General features: G+C 42.1%; 1 protein-coding gene across 6 annotated transcripts in view; it reads right to left on the bottom strand.

Moving 5' to 3' along the window:
* Window positions 1-16,701, bottom strand: part of LOC138196976 (alpha-2-macroglobulin-like) — a 51,457-nt gene extending 34,756 nt beyond the window's left edge. For all 6 annotated transcript variants that reach the window (XM_069147386.1, XM_069147388.1, XM_069147390.1 and 3 more), the window contains exons 1-29: window positions 16,616-16,701; window positions 16,308-16,488; window positions 15,983-16,139; window positions 14,875-14,927; window positions 14,237-14,257; window positions 13,846-14,011; window positions 13,674-13,758; window positions 13,397-13,553; window positions 12,842-12,959; window positions 11,743-11,852; window positions 11,474-11,641; window positions 11,012-11,236; window positions 10,319-10,382; window positions 10,081-10,226; window positions 8,310-8,459; window positions 7,752-7,892; window positions 7,484-7,574; window positions 7,210-7,372; window positions 6,653-6,878; window positions 5,559-5,685; window positions 5,282-5,403; window positions 5,080-5,131; window positions 4,681-4,764; window positions 3,598-3,774; window positions 3,321-3,402; window positions 2,387-2,543; window positions 1,981-2,055; window positions 596-758; window positions 333-520 (exon numbers count right to left, since the gene is read on the bottom strand). In XM_069147386.1, the coding sequence (XP_069003487.1) occupies window positions 333-520; window positions 596-758; window positions 1,981-2,055; window positions 2,387-2,543; window positions 3,321-3,402; window positions 3,598-3,774; window positions 4,681-4,764; window positions 5,080-5,131; window positions 5,282-5,403; window positions 5,559-5,685; window positions 6,653-6,878; window positions 7,210-7,372; window positions 7,484-7,574; window positions 7,752-7,892; window positions 8,310-8,459; window positions 10,081-10,226; window positions 10,319-10,382; window positions 11,012-11,236; window positions 11,474-11,641; window positions 11,743-11,852; window positions 12,842-12,959; window positions 13,397-13,553; window positions 13,674-13,758; window positions 13,846-14,011; window positions 14,237-14,257; window positions 14,875-14,927; window positions 15,983-16,139; window positions 16,308-16,488; window positions 16,616-16,701 (3,735 nt within the window). The remainder of the gene's footprint in view (window positions 1-332; window positions 521-595; window positions 759-1,980; window positions 2,056-2,386; window positions 2,544-3,320; window positions 3,403-3,597; window positions 3,775-4,680; window positions 4,765-5,079; window positions 5,132-5,281; window positions 5,404-5,558; window positions 5,686-6,652; window positions 6,879-7,209; window positions 7,373-7,483; window positions 7,575-7,751; window positions 7,893-8,309; window positions 8,460-10,080; window positions 10,227-10,318; window positions 10,383-11,011; window positions 11,237-11,473; window positions 11,642-11,742; window positions 11,853-12,841; window positions 12,960-13,396; window positions 13,554-13,673; window positions 13,759-13,845; window positions 14,012-14,236; window positions 14,258-14,874; window positions 14,928-15,982; window positions 16,140-16,307; window positions 16,489-16,615) is intronic.
* Between the last annotated feature and the right edge of the window lie 2,633 nt (window positions 16,702-19,334).

The raw sequence follows: 19,334 nt of genomic DNA, 5'->3' as shown, positions 1-19,334 counted from the left end.
AACTGGTGACACAAAATTGGATGAGCGGTCTTCTCATGGTGTGTTAAACGGTAGCGATAAGAGAGGTACCATCATTGTCCTGTGAAAACAATGAACTTTCAGATAAACTAACGGTGTTAGCACGTCTTTATGGGTTGAGAAAAGTCCCCTACTTCATTCGTAAAGTCAAACCACTGAATTATCTGAAAGTTGTTTTGTCACAAAGATAAAACGAGGTTGATCTGCCATCTCATGAAAAGTTGGCGATGTGGAGATACGTGGTTTTCACAGGAAAGGAATGGAATGATAGAGCTTTAATATTAGGTCTGAGGTAGTCACGGACATGTCGGTACCTGTGTGGAGGAGAAGCCTCCGTATGAGTTCTGCTGCCCCGTCAGCCACCTGACGATGCCGGCGGTATAGCCCAAGTCTTCAGCTGTAGGCGAGGCACTGAGTTTGGCCATCATCACATAAGAGCTGATCTCCACAGACAGAGAGGCTGATGTTTCTTTTGCTGTCTGAGACCAGTGGAGGAAACTCCCTGAAAACAGACACAACACAGGTTACATTCACAGGAATGATGCCTGAGATGATTTCCTTCAGCAGGATGACTCACCTTGTCTGATTGCGACGGTGTCGAGGTGCTGCAGGAGTTGAGCCCGGGTCTCCATGTCTCCTGCCAGGGTGAAGACGTACGCCAGCAGAGCCGTAGTGTAGGTGTTGCTGAAGTTTCCAATGGACTCCTTCAGGCACGACAGGCTTTTGTTCACCACAGGATTCTTTAACAGATTAAAGGAACACATTATATTTCAACATTTCAGGGTAGGACTGATTCTATTGATTCAAACACATCTGTGATCTTCATCACTGCCACTGAGCCAAAGTGGTGGTGCTCAGATAGTCTTTGAACACAGGAACTCAGGAAACTTTAGGAGAAGGATTCAATGGATGGTGGCGATAATACTGAACAGCATTAATGTTTCATCTATCTTTTCCCAGTTTCAGAGGAATAGCAGTCATTTCACTTGGCTGTGTGTTGGAAAAGTGAATGCAGTACTATGTGTTTATCAGGATTAATGCTTTAACTCACTGTGTGAATGTCTGGGTCTGGTGACTCCACTCAGGATTGTTTGCAGTGATTGCATCCTTACGGACGTGGAACTCCAGTAAGTGGTGAAACTATTGAAGGAGCCTTCAACTAATCAGCATTGACCCCCATATACTCTATGTTGGGCACTAAAACTCTAACACTGACAAATGTTGTAACTACTGTAATGTCATCGCACACAGTCACCCCCGCTGGTCGCTGATTGGTGGCTGAACAAACCTTAATGCGAACAGGGTTTCCAGACTGTAATCACAGCGAAGACAGAAGCAGTGAGCAATAGGTGGGCGGAGCCAGATGGGGACCAAGCAACGGGTTGCTTTGAAATTGATTGTGTTTAATTTGTGGATAATTCTCCTTTGCTTACCTGCGGTGCTATTTTATGAATTTTTGTATGTGCACTGATGTGCGATTGTGCGCTTTTTGACATTTCTACCATTAAAAACGTGATCCTCTGTTAAACAGTACAATGCAATGCAAAACAAGGAATGGCTTTAAAAGACGAGATGGAGCTGGATTTGAATTTCACTGAAATGCTGTGAATCATGCAACAAACTCTGAAATATTTCACAACTGAAGGAGTTTTTCATGGACGAGGGATCAAACCTTTCAGCCAGCTCATGTCAGAGACTGGTGAACAATTTTGCAAAAGCAAAAACAGCAACACCACAATCTGCAGCCAAAGGCGTTGTTTAAATATGTCAAAAAAGCCAACAGTCTTCTCAGTGTTCTTGACATTACATAAATATAAATGTTTTTGAAAATACTTCTTCTTCATCTCCAGCCAGGAAGTACTGACATAACATGAGAAATGTCAATTAAATGAGCAAAAAAGTAAATGAATAATTTTAGTTTTTCTGTCTAACTGTACAAAATTGAAAGAGCAATTCACTCACATTTGTGGACCCGTTCATCTCCAAGAAGGCAGCAGTGATGTAGGCACTGAGGGTGACTTCATCAGACACCCCCCCCTGCAGAGAGAACGCAGCACAGAGACTTTAATACATTTCAGTCCTACATGACTCTTACTGCATGAGCTCAGTCAGGGGTCACAGTGTTGCAACCTGTTATAATAATTTGAGAGGGCATCCTCTCATACTGCAAATTATTTCTTGCTTGTTACAAATCAAACTCAGAATAACTTCATCAACCTCTGCAGGGAGAGTTGTGACCCAGGCTGGTGTTATGCACTATGATCTATGAATAAAATGGTGCTGATTTAAGTTCTGCTAATGCGAGATGTCACTGTGTGAAAATGAACGTTTCCATTATGCACAGACTCTACAGGAACAACCGGCTTACCTTCATTCTGTTGTTGAACAGTCTTCCTGACTGTTCAAAACAGCCACTTTCTCGTTGTTTGCTTTCCAGCCACGTCTTCGACTCTTCGATGTTTGTTGGATCGATGTAGATGAAAGACTTCGCTTTGGCAAAAGTTCTCAGTACGAACGCAGTCAGCCTGAAGAAAAGCAAAACAACTTACAAAGACATTTAACTAACTCATGTCTCACCATGATGTCAACATGACACAGTATTGATCAAACGTTATAATTAAGGTTGTAAGTGAAGCTAATTAAGTTTTTAGAACGGCTGCTGCCTGAAAGTCACTGACTCGAATCCTGTGTTGGAGACAACAGATTCTTCAAGTCCAATAGTTTTTTAAACAGTTTTTTAGGGTGAGGATTATTTTGCACTCAGAGATTGAATGTACCATCCTCATATTAAACAGCCAAATCTGATTTGAGTGACAAAAGCAGATACGAGTACAGTCCTATATTTTAGCAACACAGCTGAATATGCTCGTGTCTGTATCACTGTGAAGAAACTTTGAGTAATTAAAAGTCATTTATGGGGGAGTAAAATCCCATTTCTCTGACACGCTAATCTGAAGCAAGACAACCACGGTGTAATCTTTGTGGTGAACGTATAAGGTTTTGTTTCTGAGGTGAATTCTACTGCTGCGTTCGAATGGAACTCGTGAGCTCGTGGTTACAACGTGGGAAGTCGTGGGCACCGTGTGTTTGACGTTCAAGTGGGTTTAGTTGTAAAAACACAGTTTCTAGGCAACGACAACGTGGACGACATCTAGAAGCCACAGAGACTAAAAATTTGGCAAGCTAACAGGGAGATAACGTCATGCAGGGAATGTTAAGGCACAAAGGGAAAAGATGAGGCCCTTGGGAAGATCAACGTTCGCAGGCTACTATCTAAGTTGACTGAACACTAATGATCTCACCAAGTGTTCCCAGCTCCTGTTCCTTCTCCAAACGTGCTGTAAGGACCGTTGTAATGTTTGTAGTTCAGCTGTCTCTGGTAGCCTGTTGAACGGTAGGAACGCAATGATTAGGGGGTTAATGAGACACACATTGTCACGTTGTTTATTTAGTTTATGTCTGAGGAACAGGAGAATTCTATGACTTTGGCTGACAGTACATTGTGTGTGATCAGCACTAGTGTGTCTCAGATTGACAGATTTGGCAGTTTTTCTCTTTTAGCTGCATTAGAAAACAAACCACTGGTCAGGAAGCCCGCAGCCTTCTCCATGATAGCCGGGGTCAGCTGCTCCGTGCCTCTCAGGTACTGAAGGATGTAGATGTTGGGAGCCAAAAGAGCCATGTTCTGCTCTCCACATCCATACGGCATCCGCAGCAGTCCATCCAGGTTCTTCAGGGCCCGGCCGAGGATGTCACCTGCACAGAGAAGACACTGAATCACTGAGAGGGAACAGAGAACGAAGCCTACCTCTAATCTCAGATGGATTAGATAAATGCATGTGTTCAAAAACATTCACCAGGATGCAGGTGTTATAAAACAGCTAAACAGGCTTTGAAAAAGTAGTTCAACATTTTTTTTTGCCCGCTGGCACCAACTGTTTAGAGCTTCTGTTCTTGCTGCGATTAAAGTCTTTTCACCTGAAGGTTCACTCAGTCACTCTGTCAGGCTGACCAATCAGGGACCAGTGGGTGTGGCTAAGGGCGGTGACGTTTCAGTCAAACTTTTGTTTCTAAATGTGGTTCCAACAATGGTAGCAGTGGTACCACGATATTTAATATCGAGCAATTGAGGCCGGAGCACCAACGTCTTAAATGTCTGAGATAGACATTTACCAACATGGTGTTGCACTCTGCTTACATTGGTAGATGGTCTCTGTTGTTTGTAGCTCGGTGAGTTTCGGCACACCACACACATCATATGGTGGTCAATGCTGATTGGTTAAAGGCTGCTCCAATAGTTTCAAAATGAACCCGAGGTCTACGACCATTAGGATGCAAGGACTGGAAACAATTCTTAACGGAGCGTGGACAGATCTGAACGTTCACACAGTGAATTGTAGTCTGGTAATAGCAGACTACAAAAGATGTGCATACTTTAAAGTTGTTTTTGTACTTCATTATATCAATTTGCTTTCTTTATGGCATGAAAATGCCACGTTTGAAGTGTAACAACAAAACATGATGTTTTAACAAACACAAACCAGCTTTAAAACTCCACTTACATTTAGTCTTCATTTACAACTGCCTCTTTTAGCAGAGCTACAAGGAAGAGGAGCTGGTTTAAATTATCAGCACTCAGTTTAAATGAACACATCAGTTTACCCAGGACAGAGACTGAAGCACGGGCAGACCCTTCAATCACATTGTCAGGGAATTGAATCTCTGTTTCCTCTGTCAACGTTTCTCCTGTGGACAGACAGAAATAAACTGCTTACACAGAGATCTCCAGTGGAGGGAAGCACTAAAACATACAGGCTCATTAGACTATCAAGTCAGTGGACCATGAATTATAATACATCATACAGGAAACTAGGTGGGACAATATCAGGGGTTCTCAACGCATGATCAGTTCTTCCACTAGTTTGATTGAAGTAATTTCACCTTTTCATTAAAATTTTTGCAACATACAGTACAATGTCCTGAACTTTTCCAGACATCAAGCATTTGGGTTTCCCCTCTCAAAATGTTTGACAGGCCGTTCCTGGCCTGAACCGAACTGACCTTTCGGGCAGAGCAGCCAGTTGTACGTCTTTGTCATCTCGGTTCCCTCGGCCTGCCAGGAGAAGATGCGGGAACTAAACTTTATTACGAGTTACAGTTTCAGCTCTATCAGGGAAAATATACTTTAAAATCCTTTTTAAAAGCCAAACAAAGGTAAAGTAAACTTTGTCTTTGTCATCGTTTTTTTTTTTGTGGCACCAACCTTTACTATGAGAGGTTTTGTGACCACGTCGATGCGACCTCTGTCTGGCACGCTCACGATCTCATTGTCACAGGAAGCGTGTGATGTCACGGCCTCCGCAGTCACAGTGACATTTGGAACCCCTAAAACAGATTTAAGATCCTGTTTTCATCATCAAAACATTTTGCCCCTTAGATGGATCTCACTGATTTTATGAAGGTGTGTTAGGCGGAGAGACAGCGGTTCCTGCACCCTGACATCCTTTTAAGTTTTACACCAGTGTGGATGAAAACCTCACCCAAGGCTGTGGGGGTCATGGTCCAGCTGAGGGTCTTGCGCTCGTTGCCACACAGACAGGATGTGTACTGGTCACCAGAGAGGGGGGTGAGGGTGTAATCTGAGGAGGGGGCTGGAGTCACAGTGACCTGTTCAAGAGACACAACAATACATTTATCTACAATCATAATGCTTCAAAACAAGTCAAATCTGAAAAGTGAGCAAAGTGCTCTCATCATCAGAGTCACTGTACTTTATGTTCACCATCATGAGCTGTCGTGGAATCTGAGAGAGAAACATTCTGACATAACAAATCAAAGTTAGAACAAAACCACAAACTGCATTTCAGTCAGGACCAGTTGCGTCAAAGACGGCTTTTATTGCATAACAGTAAGTTACATTTGGCAATATGGATCTGTTCTGGGACCTGGCTGCCCTTCCACATGCTTACGTGGACAGCCTGAGACGGGGAGAGCACACGCAGAGTCCCTCCATGTGACTACTTAATGTGACTTAAGGCACAGAGAACAGCAGCAAGATCCCCAAGGACAGAGCAGGCATCAATGACAACAGAAATGACATTGATTAAATCAGACGCAGCATGAAGGGAGGAGCTGGTCGGGCGGTGGATTGTAAAGCGTCTTGCAGAGGAAGCAGGAAGGGTAGGAAAGCTGAAGCTGCTTAAAGAAGGCGCCCTGTTTGAGATTTGCCAATGAATGCATGAGCTGATGTGGGCCGGCCTCGAGATCAGCTGCTGAGCTGGCAAAATAGCTGAGCTTGACTTCATGGCCTGCCTAAACTAACACTATGTTCAATTAAATATTGGATGATTTTCCACAAAATTATATACAGAAATTCATGTGCACTACTGTTTACATTGCAACACCTTTGGCACCCTCTGCCTTTTCTCATACGGGTCAAAATCTGCCCATTGCTTTGATTTATGACAAAAATACCTGAAAAACTAAAGTCACTTCCGTCAGCCTCAGCTGTGCTTTGAGTTCAGTGTCCTTTAGCAAATATTAGCATGCTAACACAGCAAACTAACATCGGCATGGTGACAGTGTCATAATGAGCGTGTGAGGATGCTGACACTGATGTGAAATGATTCGTTACCATGATGCAGCTGGTCAGGTAGTTGAAGGTGGTCGCCTTCAGCTCAAACTGTTCCCCCCGGATGATGGAGTAGGGCAGGGTGAGCTCGAGGAAGAACGGCTGGAAGACGGTGATTTCTTTACGAGGAGCCAAACCGAAACCCTGAGGGGACAAACAGAAAGTCTCCGTCTCCCAGGTGGTGATGGTGTCCGGGACGGTGAGGGACACGTCCTTCGTTCCAGACGCTCTGAATCAGCAGAGACACACACATGGAAGTACATGTGTAACAGTATAGTTACTGTGATCTGTGTAAATGTGAAACCGTTTTCACTGTTCGAGTCAGAACGTAATAGAGTTTCATGTTTATAAAAACATTCATGCAATAATTTTCATGAATCATCATCAAGAGTATCATTTTTTTAGACACACAATTATTTGTAAAACATTTTGCTAAGCATCACGAACATCCTTAAAATCACGTGTGCAGGGAGACAGAAGGACGTACACATACTCTCTGGCTCCATAAATTCACTCAAAGTCATTTTCCCTGATTTCATCCCTTCGCAGCAGAAGCTCACCCAACTTGCACCAGGTCCCAAAGCCAAGTCTCAGGGAAGAAAGTGCGGACTGTCTCTATCGGTGGAGGCGGTGATCCGGTGTTTCCAAAATCAGATCTACTGCTGTCTACCCAATCTGCCTCAACTATCTCCATGGCCACGGGATGGTGGTAGACACGATAGTCTGCAAAGAGAGGAAATACCTCATCAGAAGCAGAGAGCAGCAGCGACACAGATGACTGCTTTATTTTTGGTAAATACTCTGCATGTGGCACTTAAAGAAATAAAAAGTCACCGTAGATAGAATGATGGTATTCTCTCCCTTTGAACTTGAGGCATGAAGGCAGTCGGACAAACACGTTTGTTGCCATCTTCAGTCCGACATTCTAGAAAATCCAACAACACACAAACATCAACAAAACGTCAATTATAGCTACAACAACAACAACAACAACAACAACAACAACAACAACAACAACAACAACTATTAGATTTAATATCAGCTTACAGGTAAATACGGTCATATTCTTTATAATACATATTATTTGTTGAATAAGAGGTACCTTGAAAACTGTGTGGGCATCATTTTTCTCTTGACCAGGATACCGTATGTCCCTTCTTGGTCTCACAGGCAAACACTCTGTAGGATCTTGAACCTCATATGGGATATCGGACATTTTCGTGACAGGCAGCAAGTTAAATATCTGAAAAGAAAAATATGGGTCAAGTTGAAAAACGTCCGGAGGGTTTATGTTCTCTGAAGTTTGGACGTTTGGGCAAATCAGAAGTAAGGCCTGCTCTTTTATTTTGAAACTTAAACGTTAAGTCTGTCAGTCCAAAATTATTTATTAATGAGGTAGAATCTTAAGATGTACATACATTATTTCTTCAAAATAGGATTTTTTTAAACATCATGCTTTACAGGAAAATAACTCAAATTGAATTATTTTATAACATTTGGTAAAAATTTACAACTGGTCCATCGGAGAAAAAGAGGAAATGTTCAGGAAACAGTGACAGGATAAAACTGTAACCTCTGACAGTGAAGAAGATGATATTATACTGAGGACACTAACAGTAAAGGATGTTTCCATTGATTTGTGGCTGATAGCAGCGGGTACCTTGTCTGTAGTCAGAGTCTTCAGTGGCTCCTTGATGAGGACACTCTGGTCCACAATGTTCACACCACACAGAGAGTCAGGCTGGGCCATCAGCTTCATGGTGGTGTCCTCTCCTGGGACGACTGTGGACGGTGAGAACTCCAGCCCCACCTGACACACACACACACACACACACACACACACACACACACACACACACACAAAACACACATTAAACAACAGAGACTCAGGGAAACCGGGGCACCCTACCGAAGAGAGTCTAGTGGTCAGGCCTTCGTCCATGGGGCCCAGTCAGGCTCAGCCCAAAGAAACATCATGGAGCAGCCACCCTGTGGACCCGCCACCCGCAGGGACAAGCATAGGGGTCGGGTGCATTGCAGTACCGGTGGCAGGCCGGGCCGGGGGCCTCGGCAAGCCGATCGCCGGCAGCATAGACTAGCTCTAGGGACGTGGAACATCACCTCGCTAGCGGGGAAAGAGCCGGAGCTGATGCGGGAGGTGGAGCGGTACCAGCTAGATATAGTTGGGCTCACCTCCACGCACAGCACTGGCTCTGGAACCAAACTCCTGGAGAGGGGCTGGACTTTATCCTTTTCTGGATTTGCCCAAGGTGAGAGGTGCTGGGCAGGAGTGAGGATCCTCACGAGCCCCCGGCTGAGCGCCACCGTGTTGGAGTTCTCCCTGGAGAACGAGAGGGTGCCCTCAATGCACCTGCGTGTTGCAGGGAGGAAGACTTCGGGGGATCCGTCCTTCTTGGAGCTGGTGGGAGGAGTCCTGGAAAGGGCGCAGCCTACATAGTTCTCCTGGGAGATGGAGAAACCTGGGAGGGGTGGTTGGGAGGACCGGCCTGCCCGATCTGAACCGGAATGGTATTTCGTTGTTGGACTTCTGTGCTAGTCACAGTTGGCCATAACAAACACCATGTGTACCTGGGACCAGAACACCTTAGGCGCAGATCAATGACGGACTTTGTAGTTGTATCAACTGATCAGCGGCCGAGAGGAGCAGAGCTGTCAACTGATCACCACCTGGTGGTGAGTTGGAAAAGATGGCGGGGGAGTCGGCTTGAAAGATCTGGCAAGCCCAAACGTGTAGTGAGGGACTGCTGACTCGGACGGATATCGTCAGGTGGTGGAAAGAGCAATTTGAGGAATTCCTAAACCTGACCAGCATGCCCCCTCGAAATGAGGCAGGGTCTGAAGACTTGGGGGGGTCTCACTCATATCCCTGGTAGAGGTCTCTGAGGTAGTCAAAAAGCTCCTCGGTGGCAAGACCTGAGATGCTAAAGTTGCGTTGTCTTGGCTGACACGCCTCTTCAATGTAGCATGGGGTTCGGGACCAGTACCCATGGACTGACAGACCGGGGTGGTGGTTCCCATTTTCAAAGAAGGGGACCGGAGAGTGTGCTCCAACTATCGGGGTATCACACCACTGAGCGTCCCGGGCAAAGCTTATGCCAGGGTGCTGGAAAGGAGGCTCCGACTGTTTGTCAAACCTCAAATTTGAAGAGGAAGAAAATCAACTTCCTCTAAATAATGAGGTGAAAATACCCAGACTTGGTTAGCTTATCCCGCCAAGATTGCCATCTGTATTAAATGTTAAAAACTGAAGCACATCAAGACTTGTGGAAATGCCTTTTTGTCCACTAGGAAGTGGGACGTTCGCAAATGGAGACTTTTCCAATTCACAGCAGCTTGAACGCACGATAACATCCCCTTTGAGTTTACACTGTTGCTGCAGTTGGTGCCACTTCTCCTCTTCTCACACTGACCTGGTGACTGAAGCATTTCTCAGTGGTGAAGTCGGCGCTGTGGGCGATCACGTTCTCACTGGGGAGGATGGCGTAAGCCACGACCTGGACGTCTGGTGCCATCTCCGGAGACACCCTCAACTGAAAGGAGACCTCGCCCTCATTCACTGAAACAGCAAAGCAACTATTATAAAGCTATTTTCTTTCTATCGGATGATATTACAGTGTAAACTCATGATTACGGACAGTCTTTACTCACCGGATGTATCTCGCACTTGAACCTGTTTAAGTCCTTGCATGGTGATGGCTCCTCTGGACAAAACCTGCAGGATTTGACAGAAAATGACACAAAGAATTAGAATGAATGAATGAATTCTCAATTAAATTCTGTCTGTTGTTCCGGTGCGCTTCTCTCATGCTACCTGTAGTGGAACATGTTCATGCGTTTCATGCACAGCTAACGTTCAGTGTTTAAGATGTAAACATGTGATTGTGGGGCCTGTTTCACAAAGTAACTTGGTCTGTTTGAGGTTTCTGGTTTCTGGTCACTCACATGAGTGTAACCGGTCTTAAACCAGCTCTGTTATCAACAAATGTTTCGTTTTCATGCGGAGAGAATATTTACAAGTTGGAACTGAGCAATCTTATCTACGTGAGCAGGCCGCCCAAGTATTAGCTCTGTAGGCGAGGAGATTTACTCCTGTGTAAATGGAGAGAAAGTTAAATATTTCAAAATGAAAACTTATTAGTGTGGATGTAGCGTAGGTATAGAAGTTTGGCACAGAATGACAAAGAGTAGATCAAAACAGATCTGCGGTGCTATAAAAGTACCACAGTTGTGTTCCTTGAAATCAAATATATATAAATGATATGAAGGCCATTTTAAAAACCTCCATCCTCTGTTGGTTTTCTCTGGAAGAGAGAGCTGTTGGCAAGCTGAGAAATAACTCACCAGATACATGACATCCACGGAGCCCTGGGCCTCTCCCACCACAGTGTACTGGATGGAGATGGTCTGTTCAGTGTCGCAGGGAAGTGCTTCCTTCTTCTTCACCTGCAGCGTGCTGACTGTTTTTGTGTCTTGAGAGGAAGGTTGGGACGCAGACAGTGTGCGAGATCCAATCTCATAGAAGGCGGTTCTGTATGCATGGTGGTCCAGTGTCAGCATGTTGCTCACCTTGATCAGAGAGAAGAAACGTTGAGCTCATGGTGGCTGATGTAAGAGAAAGTGAGCTCAGTTTTCGTAGGCGAGGCAAATGTCAATGTTTGGAACAAGTAAAGTCTTTCAGTGTGGCCACGAGTAACCATGGCAGCACCATGAACAGTTGCAGCATATAGAGAAACCTTTTGGCCTGTGGGCTGCATCGTGTGCCTGTGCCTGACAAATATAGTTCTTGGGCTACTTTCTACTCACGTGGATGGTGACATCTCCATTGAAGTCATCTGTGCTCAGTGAGAACGTGGCGAAACCATCGCTGTCGGTTGTGAGATTCAGCAGCAAGCGAGGCGACCACCGTTTACCCTCGAACATGAAGACTGGCATGTCAGCGATGGGCGTATCGTTGTAGTAAACAGCTTTAATCTGATGAAAGCACAACGCTGCATCACTGAGAGTGAACATGATTTGAGCTGCTCTGACCGTTGCACGACACAGAAAAAGTGAAGACAACATTTTGCACTTACTTTTCCTTCCACATTTGATCCTTGTTCGTAAATCTTGGGCGTGTCGGTAAAGGACAGCTTTCCAATAACATATGAAATCCTTATTCTCCTTATTTTTAGGCCTGAAACACCTGAAAATGAAAAGCCTCCATGTTACAATGTCCATGTCACGTTGTAAAAATACAAAACATTCTCTCGTTGTAATAACCCCTCTCTTTTTGGAATAGAGTCATAATCAGGGTTGAAAATTATCACCCAACAACTGCTAAATGCAGGAGATTTTGTGTAGCGACTATCTGCTCAACCTACCAGCGAGTAAACAAAACAATAAATGCAATCGTAACCAAGCGATACTCTTGACAGGGGTGGAAGAAGAGTTCAGGTCTTTTGCTCCAGTGAAAGTACTGATACCACATTGTGAAAATACTCCACTACAAGTTAAAGTACTGCATCCAAACCCTTTTTAATAAAAGTGTGTGTAATCACCAAGATGTGTTCAAAGTATGAAAAGTCAAAATACAAAATATCGAATAAATACTCCCTGTTGGTGTTTTATTATTTTATAGGATGTTTCCTGTTAATGTTGAATTAACGTATATACTGTTGGTTGGGCTAATCTACAGTAATGCATCATATTTAATAAAATTATGATATTTGTATTGTTTCTGTTCTGTTAGAAGCACATATCTCTAAAAATGCAAAAATATCAGATAGATAGCGTTTTACAGTGAATCAAAGTGTGATTTAAAATATTCTATTTAGCTTGAAAAGTCGGAGTTTTTTTTAGATCACTAAGGAACATTTAACTCTTCAGTTTATCAGAAAGATTCTAATTTAAAATCACCATCAGACAAATGGGGTGGAGTAGAGGGTACAAGATTTGCCTCTGAGATGGAGTGGAGTAGAAGTATAAAGTTGCATGAAATGGAAAATACTCAAATAAAGTACAAATAAATCCAATTTGTACTTAAGTACAGTACTTCAGTTGCGTTCTGCCATTAGTTAAAAGAGGAAAGTGTCTGTCTGGTGAAATCATGGAGAGGCTGACAGATTTTAAAATCCACACACAAAGAAGTTCATTTCCTGCCCTGGACGTGATATAAAAACCAGGAAGACTCACCTGTTCCCTCCTCTTCCATTGTGACGGTGACATCCAATGCGTCTTGCACCGCCTTTTGGTCAATCTTGGTGAAAGTTGCCATCTTGAAGGTTAAAGTGGCACAGCCTTTAATGTCCGCCTAGAAAGTCCAAGAAAATACAAAGAAAAAGAAGAGCATAAAGAACATGTATGTATCTTTATTTAAGTGATGTTGGGATGATACATCGATAAAGTGAAGGTTCAATTTAACATCTGTAATATGAGGTATATTTGTTTTTATAATAGTTATTTATAAAGTTGCTTTATTGTATTGTATGTGTTGTTGTTGTGGAAAGGGAGGAACGGAGAAACTCTAAGTTGTAGGTTGAAAATTCAGTCCATGTAGTCATAAAGGAATTTTTGTGGCTCTAGCAAAGACACGAACTTGTGATGAGTAAAAGAACGAGGTTATTCACAATGATGAGTTTAGTGCAAATTTCAGTATGTTATATGTGCAGTGTGCATCCTGTAAATGTTCTACCTATACATGTGTGTTGTGTTGGCAGAGAGATGAGACTGTAACTGTAGCAACTGTACCTGTTTCGTCTCAATGTGGCACGGGGCAATTATCTGGAGCTTGTTGGCTCCCTCTGGATCATCGTTGTTGATGAAAATGTTCCTGTACATATAATGATTTATAGGTCGGCACATCTGAACTTTGACAGTTCCTGGGACAGGCTGTCCGTATGTGTACCTAATAAAAAAAATTAAAAAAAAAAACATTAAAAAATCTGAGTCATTCACTCACCAAACTGCACTTCCCATTTTTTGAGCTTTGAGTTTGTCACGTCTCAGAAAAATGACTTTTACTTACTTTGCACATACTTCAACGTCGATTTCTTTGTGCCCAATACTTACTTCTTCAGGTATGTTTACTGTTACGTCAAATTTGGGCAAAACTGGGGACAAATTCTGCATGTTAGCATCCATACTTCATTATCAATGGACACAATCACACATAAAAAAAAAAAAAAGCCCTAACTTACCATACTTCTCCACCTTGAAGCTGTAAGTTATTTTTTCTTCACCCATTGACACAATGACTTGGTAGAAACCTTCGCGGGCCTCAGGGTTCAAGGAGTAAGACAGCTGCAGTATTTTACCATCGGATGTTTTGTTCAGCCACTGTCCAATCCTGTTGTTGTTCGGATCCTGTTGTTGTTACACACGACAGATTTATTCAGAGAGAAGTTTGCTGTTCTTCGACTTGATGTGATCATTTGTGAAAAGCTGTTTAGTGTAAAAGATCTCAGAGCTGTTGCGCTATAACTCCATGTTGTTCATAGAAACTCACAGAAAACTTAAGGTCAGATGAGTCGAGGAGGTTAACATGCTGAATTTACAAAAGAAAAAAAATGCTGTTGGATATTTTCTTACCTCGATTTCGATGATATCGTACTGAAAACGAAAAAAGAGCTATGTTAAATTGGTTCATACTGTTCTGATCATAAAGTCTACTGTGGAGTCTGGGTCCAACCTTTTTATTTTTACACTCGTTATTTATTGCAGATTCCAATGCACTCAACAGAGATTTTGAGAAAGGCTTTAAGAAACATTTACCACACTTTAACATGAGAAGAGCTTTAAACGGAGTATTTGTAATTCATTAAAACAAACGTTCGTCCGGTTGGTATTTTCTAGTTAAACATTTTGATGCTTATTCCCTCAAATGATATTATCTGCAGCAAAACGTTGCAAAATGACAAGCGTGGAAGGTCGATAGAATTATTACAACATCAACAACAGTCAACACAGACAGGTTTACCTAAAGAGACCTCAGCTGTACTATTGATTTTGCAGCAGGATCAGATTGATTGTGGACATAATGTAACTGGGGTTAAAGAGCACGCGCCCATGTTGCTCACTTCATTGCATCACTTGTGCTTACCTCCACTGGCCGGTGTGTGTACAGTATATCTCAGTTCACATTACAAACAGAGCTGTTTTCACAGGGTATCACTGCTGCTGTTCGTACATGAGATCTAATAGAAGGAAGAGACCGTTCAATTACTCACCAGCTGACCGGCAGGTCTCAGCTTGGTGTCCAGAGAGACGACTCTGAAATGCACTGAGAGAGGACTTGATTTTACATCTCATCTAATCCATCAGGCTGCTAATGCTAACATCTTCTGTCTGCTCAGAAATGACATCATGATTATCAAACTTACAAGTTAAAATCATCTCCAGCATTCTCATCAACCTTTATAACAGAGCGACACATTCAAACTCAGTCGGTCTCTAGAAGTCTGTATTTATGTGTTCATTACTGTACTCATGGTTTTTTTTTTACATTCAGCTTTATCAAATTGCCATCGTCTTTACATCCTTTACAATCTGAAATAAACTTCTTTAGGTTCAGTTTATGATGGCCCACCTGCAGACAGCAGCCCTTTAACAAGCACAACAGTTTTACTTTTGCTACACGTCAACACTTTTTTTTTTATGAAAGCTTTTTCATGTAAATGTTCAATGTCAATATTTTCTATATACACTGAAGGTACTTTATTCATATTTGCCAATGTAACTTTTTCATTTATGCAATTTCTTTTCATTGTATTTGTTGTATATGGCTAAAAAATTTTTTCCCATCGATGCTACTTTTACTTTTTTGTATATTCTAAAGTTTCTTTTTTCATGTTGTTACTTTTGTCATCTAAAATAGTTTTACTCTTCTTACATAGGCCAGCAATATTTTTTCCATCAAGGCAAATTCAATCAAGGCATACACACTTATTGTACTTTGTTTACAAAAAAGAAATGTTACTTTTTCACGTTAGTGTTACTTGAAGTAATTTGTTCTATCTGCAAATGTCTTCTTTGGTGTTTCTGTTTATGTTCAACCACACACACAATTCATCTCTCACTGCCTGTATTGCAGACTTCAGCATAGCAAAGTTTTCAGAACAAAGGATGAATGCTGCTTGCAAATGAATATACAGCTTAACAGGCTCCTTCTTCCAAGCACAGTGCTTTGTTTTTGAAAACTGATTAATTCGTTATATAAGACATAGTACTGCGAGAATAAATATTCTACACCTTTGCTATGCCACCATCCTTAACTGTTTGCAGAAGGAGAAATACCACACATCAATATCATTCTGTAGATCGTCAGCTCATAGTTACCCGTTTGTCCGGGGAGGTAGATCGGTTTATCTGTCTGGACGAATGTCATCGGTCGATACACTCGGATCATGACTTTTCTGACTTCTTTTGAGTAAAACGTGTCGCCTCGTACCTCCACCTCAAACTTCTGCACCTCCTCATTCTGCACTAAAGGAACCTGTGACGCAAAGATATTCCAATTAGCCAAAAGTCAAGAGACATGAACTCCAAATCAAAAATGTAATCAACCATAGGATGTGTATAAAAGCATTTTATGTGTTATAAAACCCCAGCTGAAAGAAAAGTGTATTTGGATGTTAAATGGAAACCCATCTCGGGAGCTGACCTTAAACTCGGCGCAGGTACGAAACTCTTCACTGGATGAATGTATGAGAAGAGTCGTGTTCTTCTCTTTGGACATCAGAGTGACAGTCATGACCAGAGTCTCGTTGGGCTGCCGGAGACTCGCGCAGAATTTGGTGTCAGCTCCAGCTTCAAGAACGGCAGGAACAGCCACCATGTACTGCCTACAGACGCAGACAGAGTCACACACACAGCAGTCACCTCAGCGGCTCTGACATGGGAGAAAACACTGCATACGTAAACACACCAAACTACTTCTATTATTTCCTCCGACAGTGCAGATGAACTTACGGTCCCGCCACCGCTTGACTCCCACACATCCAACTCAGGAAGACACACAGTGTCCATGTCCACATCTGAATCCCCAGCTGACCCATGACGGACTGCGATGATCCTCAGAGTCAGCATCTGTTAAATAGCTGCTGATACAGGAACCCTTCACCCACACCAGCACACTCCCACTCATCATACAAACCTCCTCTGTATGATTTCCCGGTATCTCAAGTCAATCATTTACAATTAAACAGGCCAAACACCACAGAATTGAAAAATATTTCAATGGAGATTGGCTTTTCTACCAAAGACTATAGCTAACCCAGTACAAACAGTAATTTTCCAGCACTTTATATATTTATATTTATTTTACCCACTATATAATATTTCATTCTAGACCAGATAATAGTAGAGTGTGTGCAGTGATCAAATACATGTATTGGTGATTCTGGTTAATTATTAAAACAAACAAAAAAATATGTGGAAAGTTGACTTATTACTATATATTGCAACCGTTTCTTAACCTCACCCTGTGCACTGCAGCAGGTAGAGCTACAGCCAATATGAGGCTCCATAGTTTTAAACCAAATAACAGTTTTGGTTTTGTGTGAAATCTGCTGAGCTAAACTACAATCTCCTCTAATAGAAACTGTTAAAGTATCTTGTGATAAAAGTAAGGCTGGTCTGAAATCAGTGCTGCTGGTTTGATGAGCAGCACTAATTATCCTCCTGCTGTAACAAATCAATATGTCTGCTTTGAAAAAAAAAATCTATGAAAAAAAGGTTTTAGCTGAATATTCTGGGGCTGAACCAATAAACAAATGATCACCAGGGATCAATTTGAAATTTGAACTCGTGTTGGTTTCTTCATGTAATATTCAGAAAATGTGCCTGCATTTTAAAAACATGATATTTTCTCAACCTACACTTCTTTAATAAAGAAACTTTCGTGTTTTTCTATAGTTCACCCCACTAATGATTTTACTTATAGGGAAAATACAGAGAAAAAAAACAAACTAAACTAAAAAAACCAATACAACAGCACCACCTACTGAAAACAAAACCCTATCAACACTAAATCCAGGATAAAAATAATGGTTTGGTACACAAAAGATTAAATTCCAATAAAGTTTTCATGTTTCACCAGATAAAGAGAAATGAGTGAAATAAGAGAGTAAAATTGAGGAATAATACAAAACCCAGTGACTCTGTCCCATGTAGCCCGACCCGGTCTGACAAACAGGCCCTTCAGCCACGTCCAGCTCTGTAGATATTAGTCTGCTTTCAGACAGCTTTATCAGTGTTATAATCTTACTGTCCAGTTTTTTTCAGTTGGATATTTAATATAAGCAGAGGCTGACTGGCCTTCAGAGTGTCAACAGATTCAAAGATCAACCTGCTGAGGGTCACTTTGTTTCCGTCCCTTTAGAAAGGGGTTTATTTTTTGTATCACGCCAAAGCATGAAATAGACACGCCGATCCACTGTAGCAAAACGTGAGGTTGCCACGCTTTGGGTTGTCTTGGTGTGAAAGTTATACGTTTTGAAACTTTGAAACTTACACTCACATACTTATAAATGTCATGTGACGCGGGTTCATGTGACCAAGGCTCCACAACAGAGGTTTTGAGACCAAGTACAAAGGGCATTTTTTGGCAGTATTATAAAGAAAGAGGGGTGGTTTGGTGGCATTGGTTGCAGACTGCCACATGGGATTATGAGGTTAGAATAAAGGAGGTAAGATTGTTTTTCTTGAGTTTTCTTTTTGTGTCCTAACCCCAGCCATGTTTTTACTTTTCCCCAACCCCAACCACGTGATTTTGCTAAACTTTCACGCTTTGGCAGCGCAAAGTGTGGTTATTTCACGTCTTGCTGTAGTGGACCGGCGTGTCTATTTCACGCTTTACCGTGATACCGGGTCGCAGCAGTAAAAACCTCTTCATTCTCAAACATGTTGGCACAGAGTGTATTCATGAACTCATGACAGATTTATTGATCAGATGATCATGCTCAGGCTGTTTTTATTGTTTTGGGTGTACATTTAGCTACGTATTACTCGGTTAGATATGAGATCTGCAAAACACATGAATCTTTATTGTGTCGACAGATTGTGAGGCAGTGATAACGATCAGTTTAGATCTGACCCCTTTCAGAGGTTGAAAATGAGTTCAAAGCTTCCTGCCACAACAGATCCGACATCTTAAATGATACAGAAATACAGAAAACGATCAGAGGAATGTTATGTTTTCCTAATGTGGGGTTTACTGATTTTAATGTAAGTGTATTGTTAAACCAAACATGGTCACAACATTTGCAAATGTCAGATATGGACAATTCCTGCATCTCTGGGAGGAGTCACAGACGTACCTGCACACTCAGTAACATGGAATAATGTTATAAGTCACAGAGCTTCTAATGTCCCATATTAACATGATAACTAACATGATTAATACCAGGATAAGACAAAATAGTGTGAGTATGACAGGTTAGAAGTTAAATATGCTGAATTAAATAATAATGAAACAATTCTTCTTCATGGCACCAGTGAATGTGCGGCTCATTGCATCAAAATGATTGATGATCGTTCCAGTGCATGTCTGTTCACGTGGTCGTGACAAAAATGGGCTCCAAGGGAAAGCGGCGACGTGAAAACCACCGCTAACATTGCTAACAATAAAGCTACTGCTAATGCTAACTTCATGTGTGGTTCCCTTAAACCTACAAGTACGTCTTGGTAC

Source organism: Embiotoca jacksoni, unplaced genomic scaffold (genome assembly GCF_022577435.1).
Source record: "Embiotoca jacksoni isolate LCO1_2020_lvr unplaced genomic scaffold, fEmbJac1.0.p SCAF_14, whole genome shotgun sequence".
NCBI classification, from domain to species: domain Eukaryota; kingdom Metazoa; phylum Chordata; class Actinopteri; family Embiotocidae; genus Embiotoca; species Embiotoca jacksoni.
Note: the sequence above shows the minus strand (reverse complement) of the source record. Positions and strands in the feature narration are given on the sequence as shown.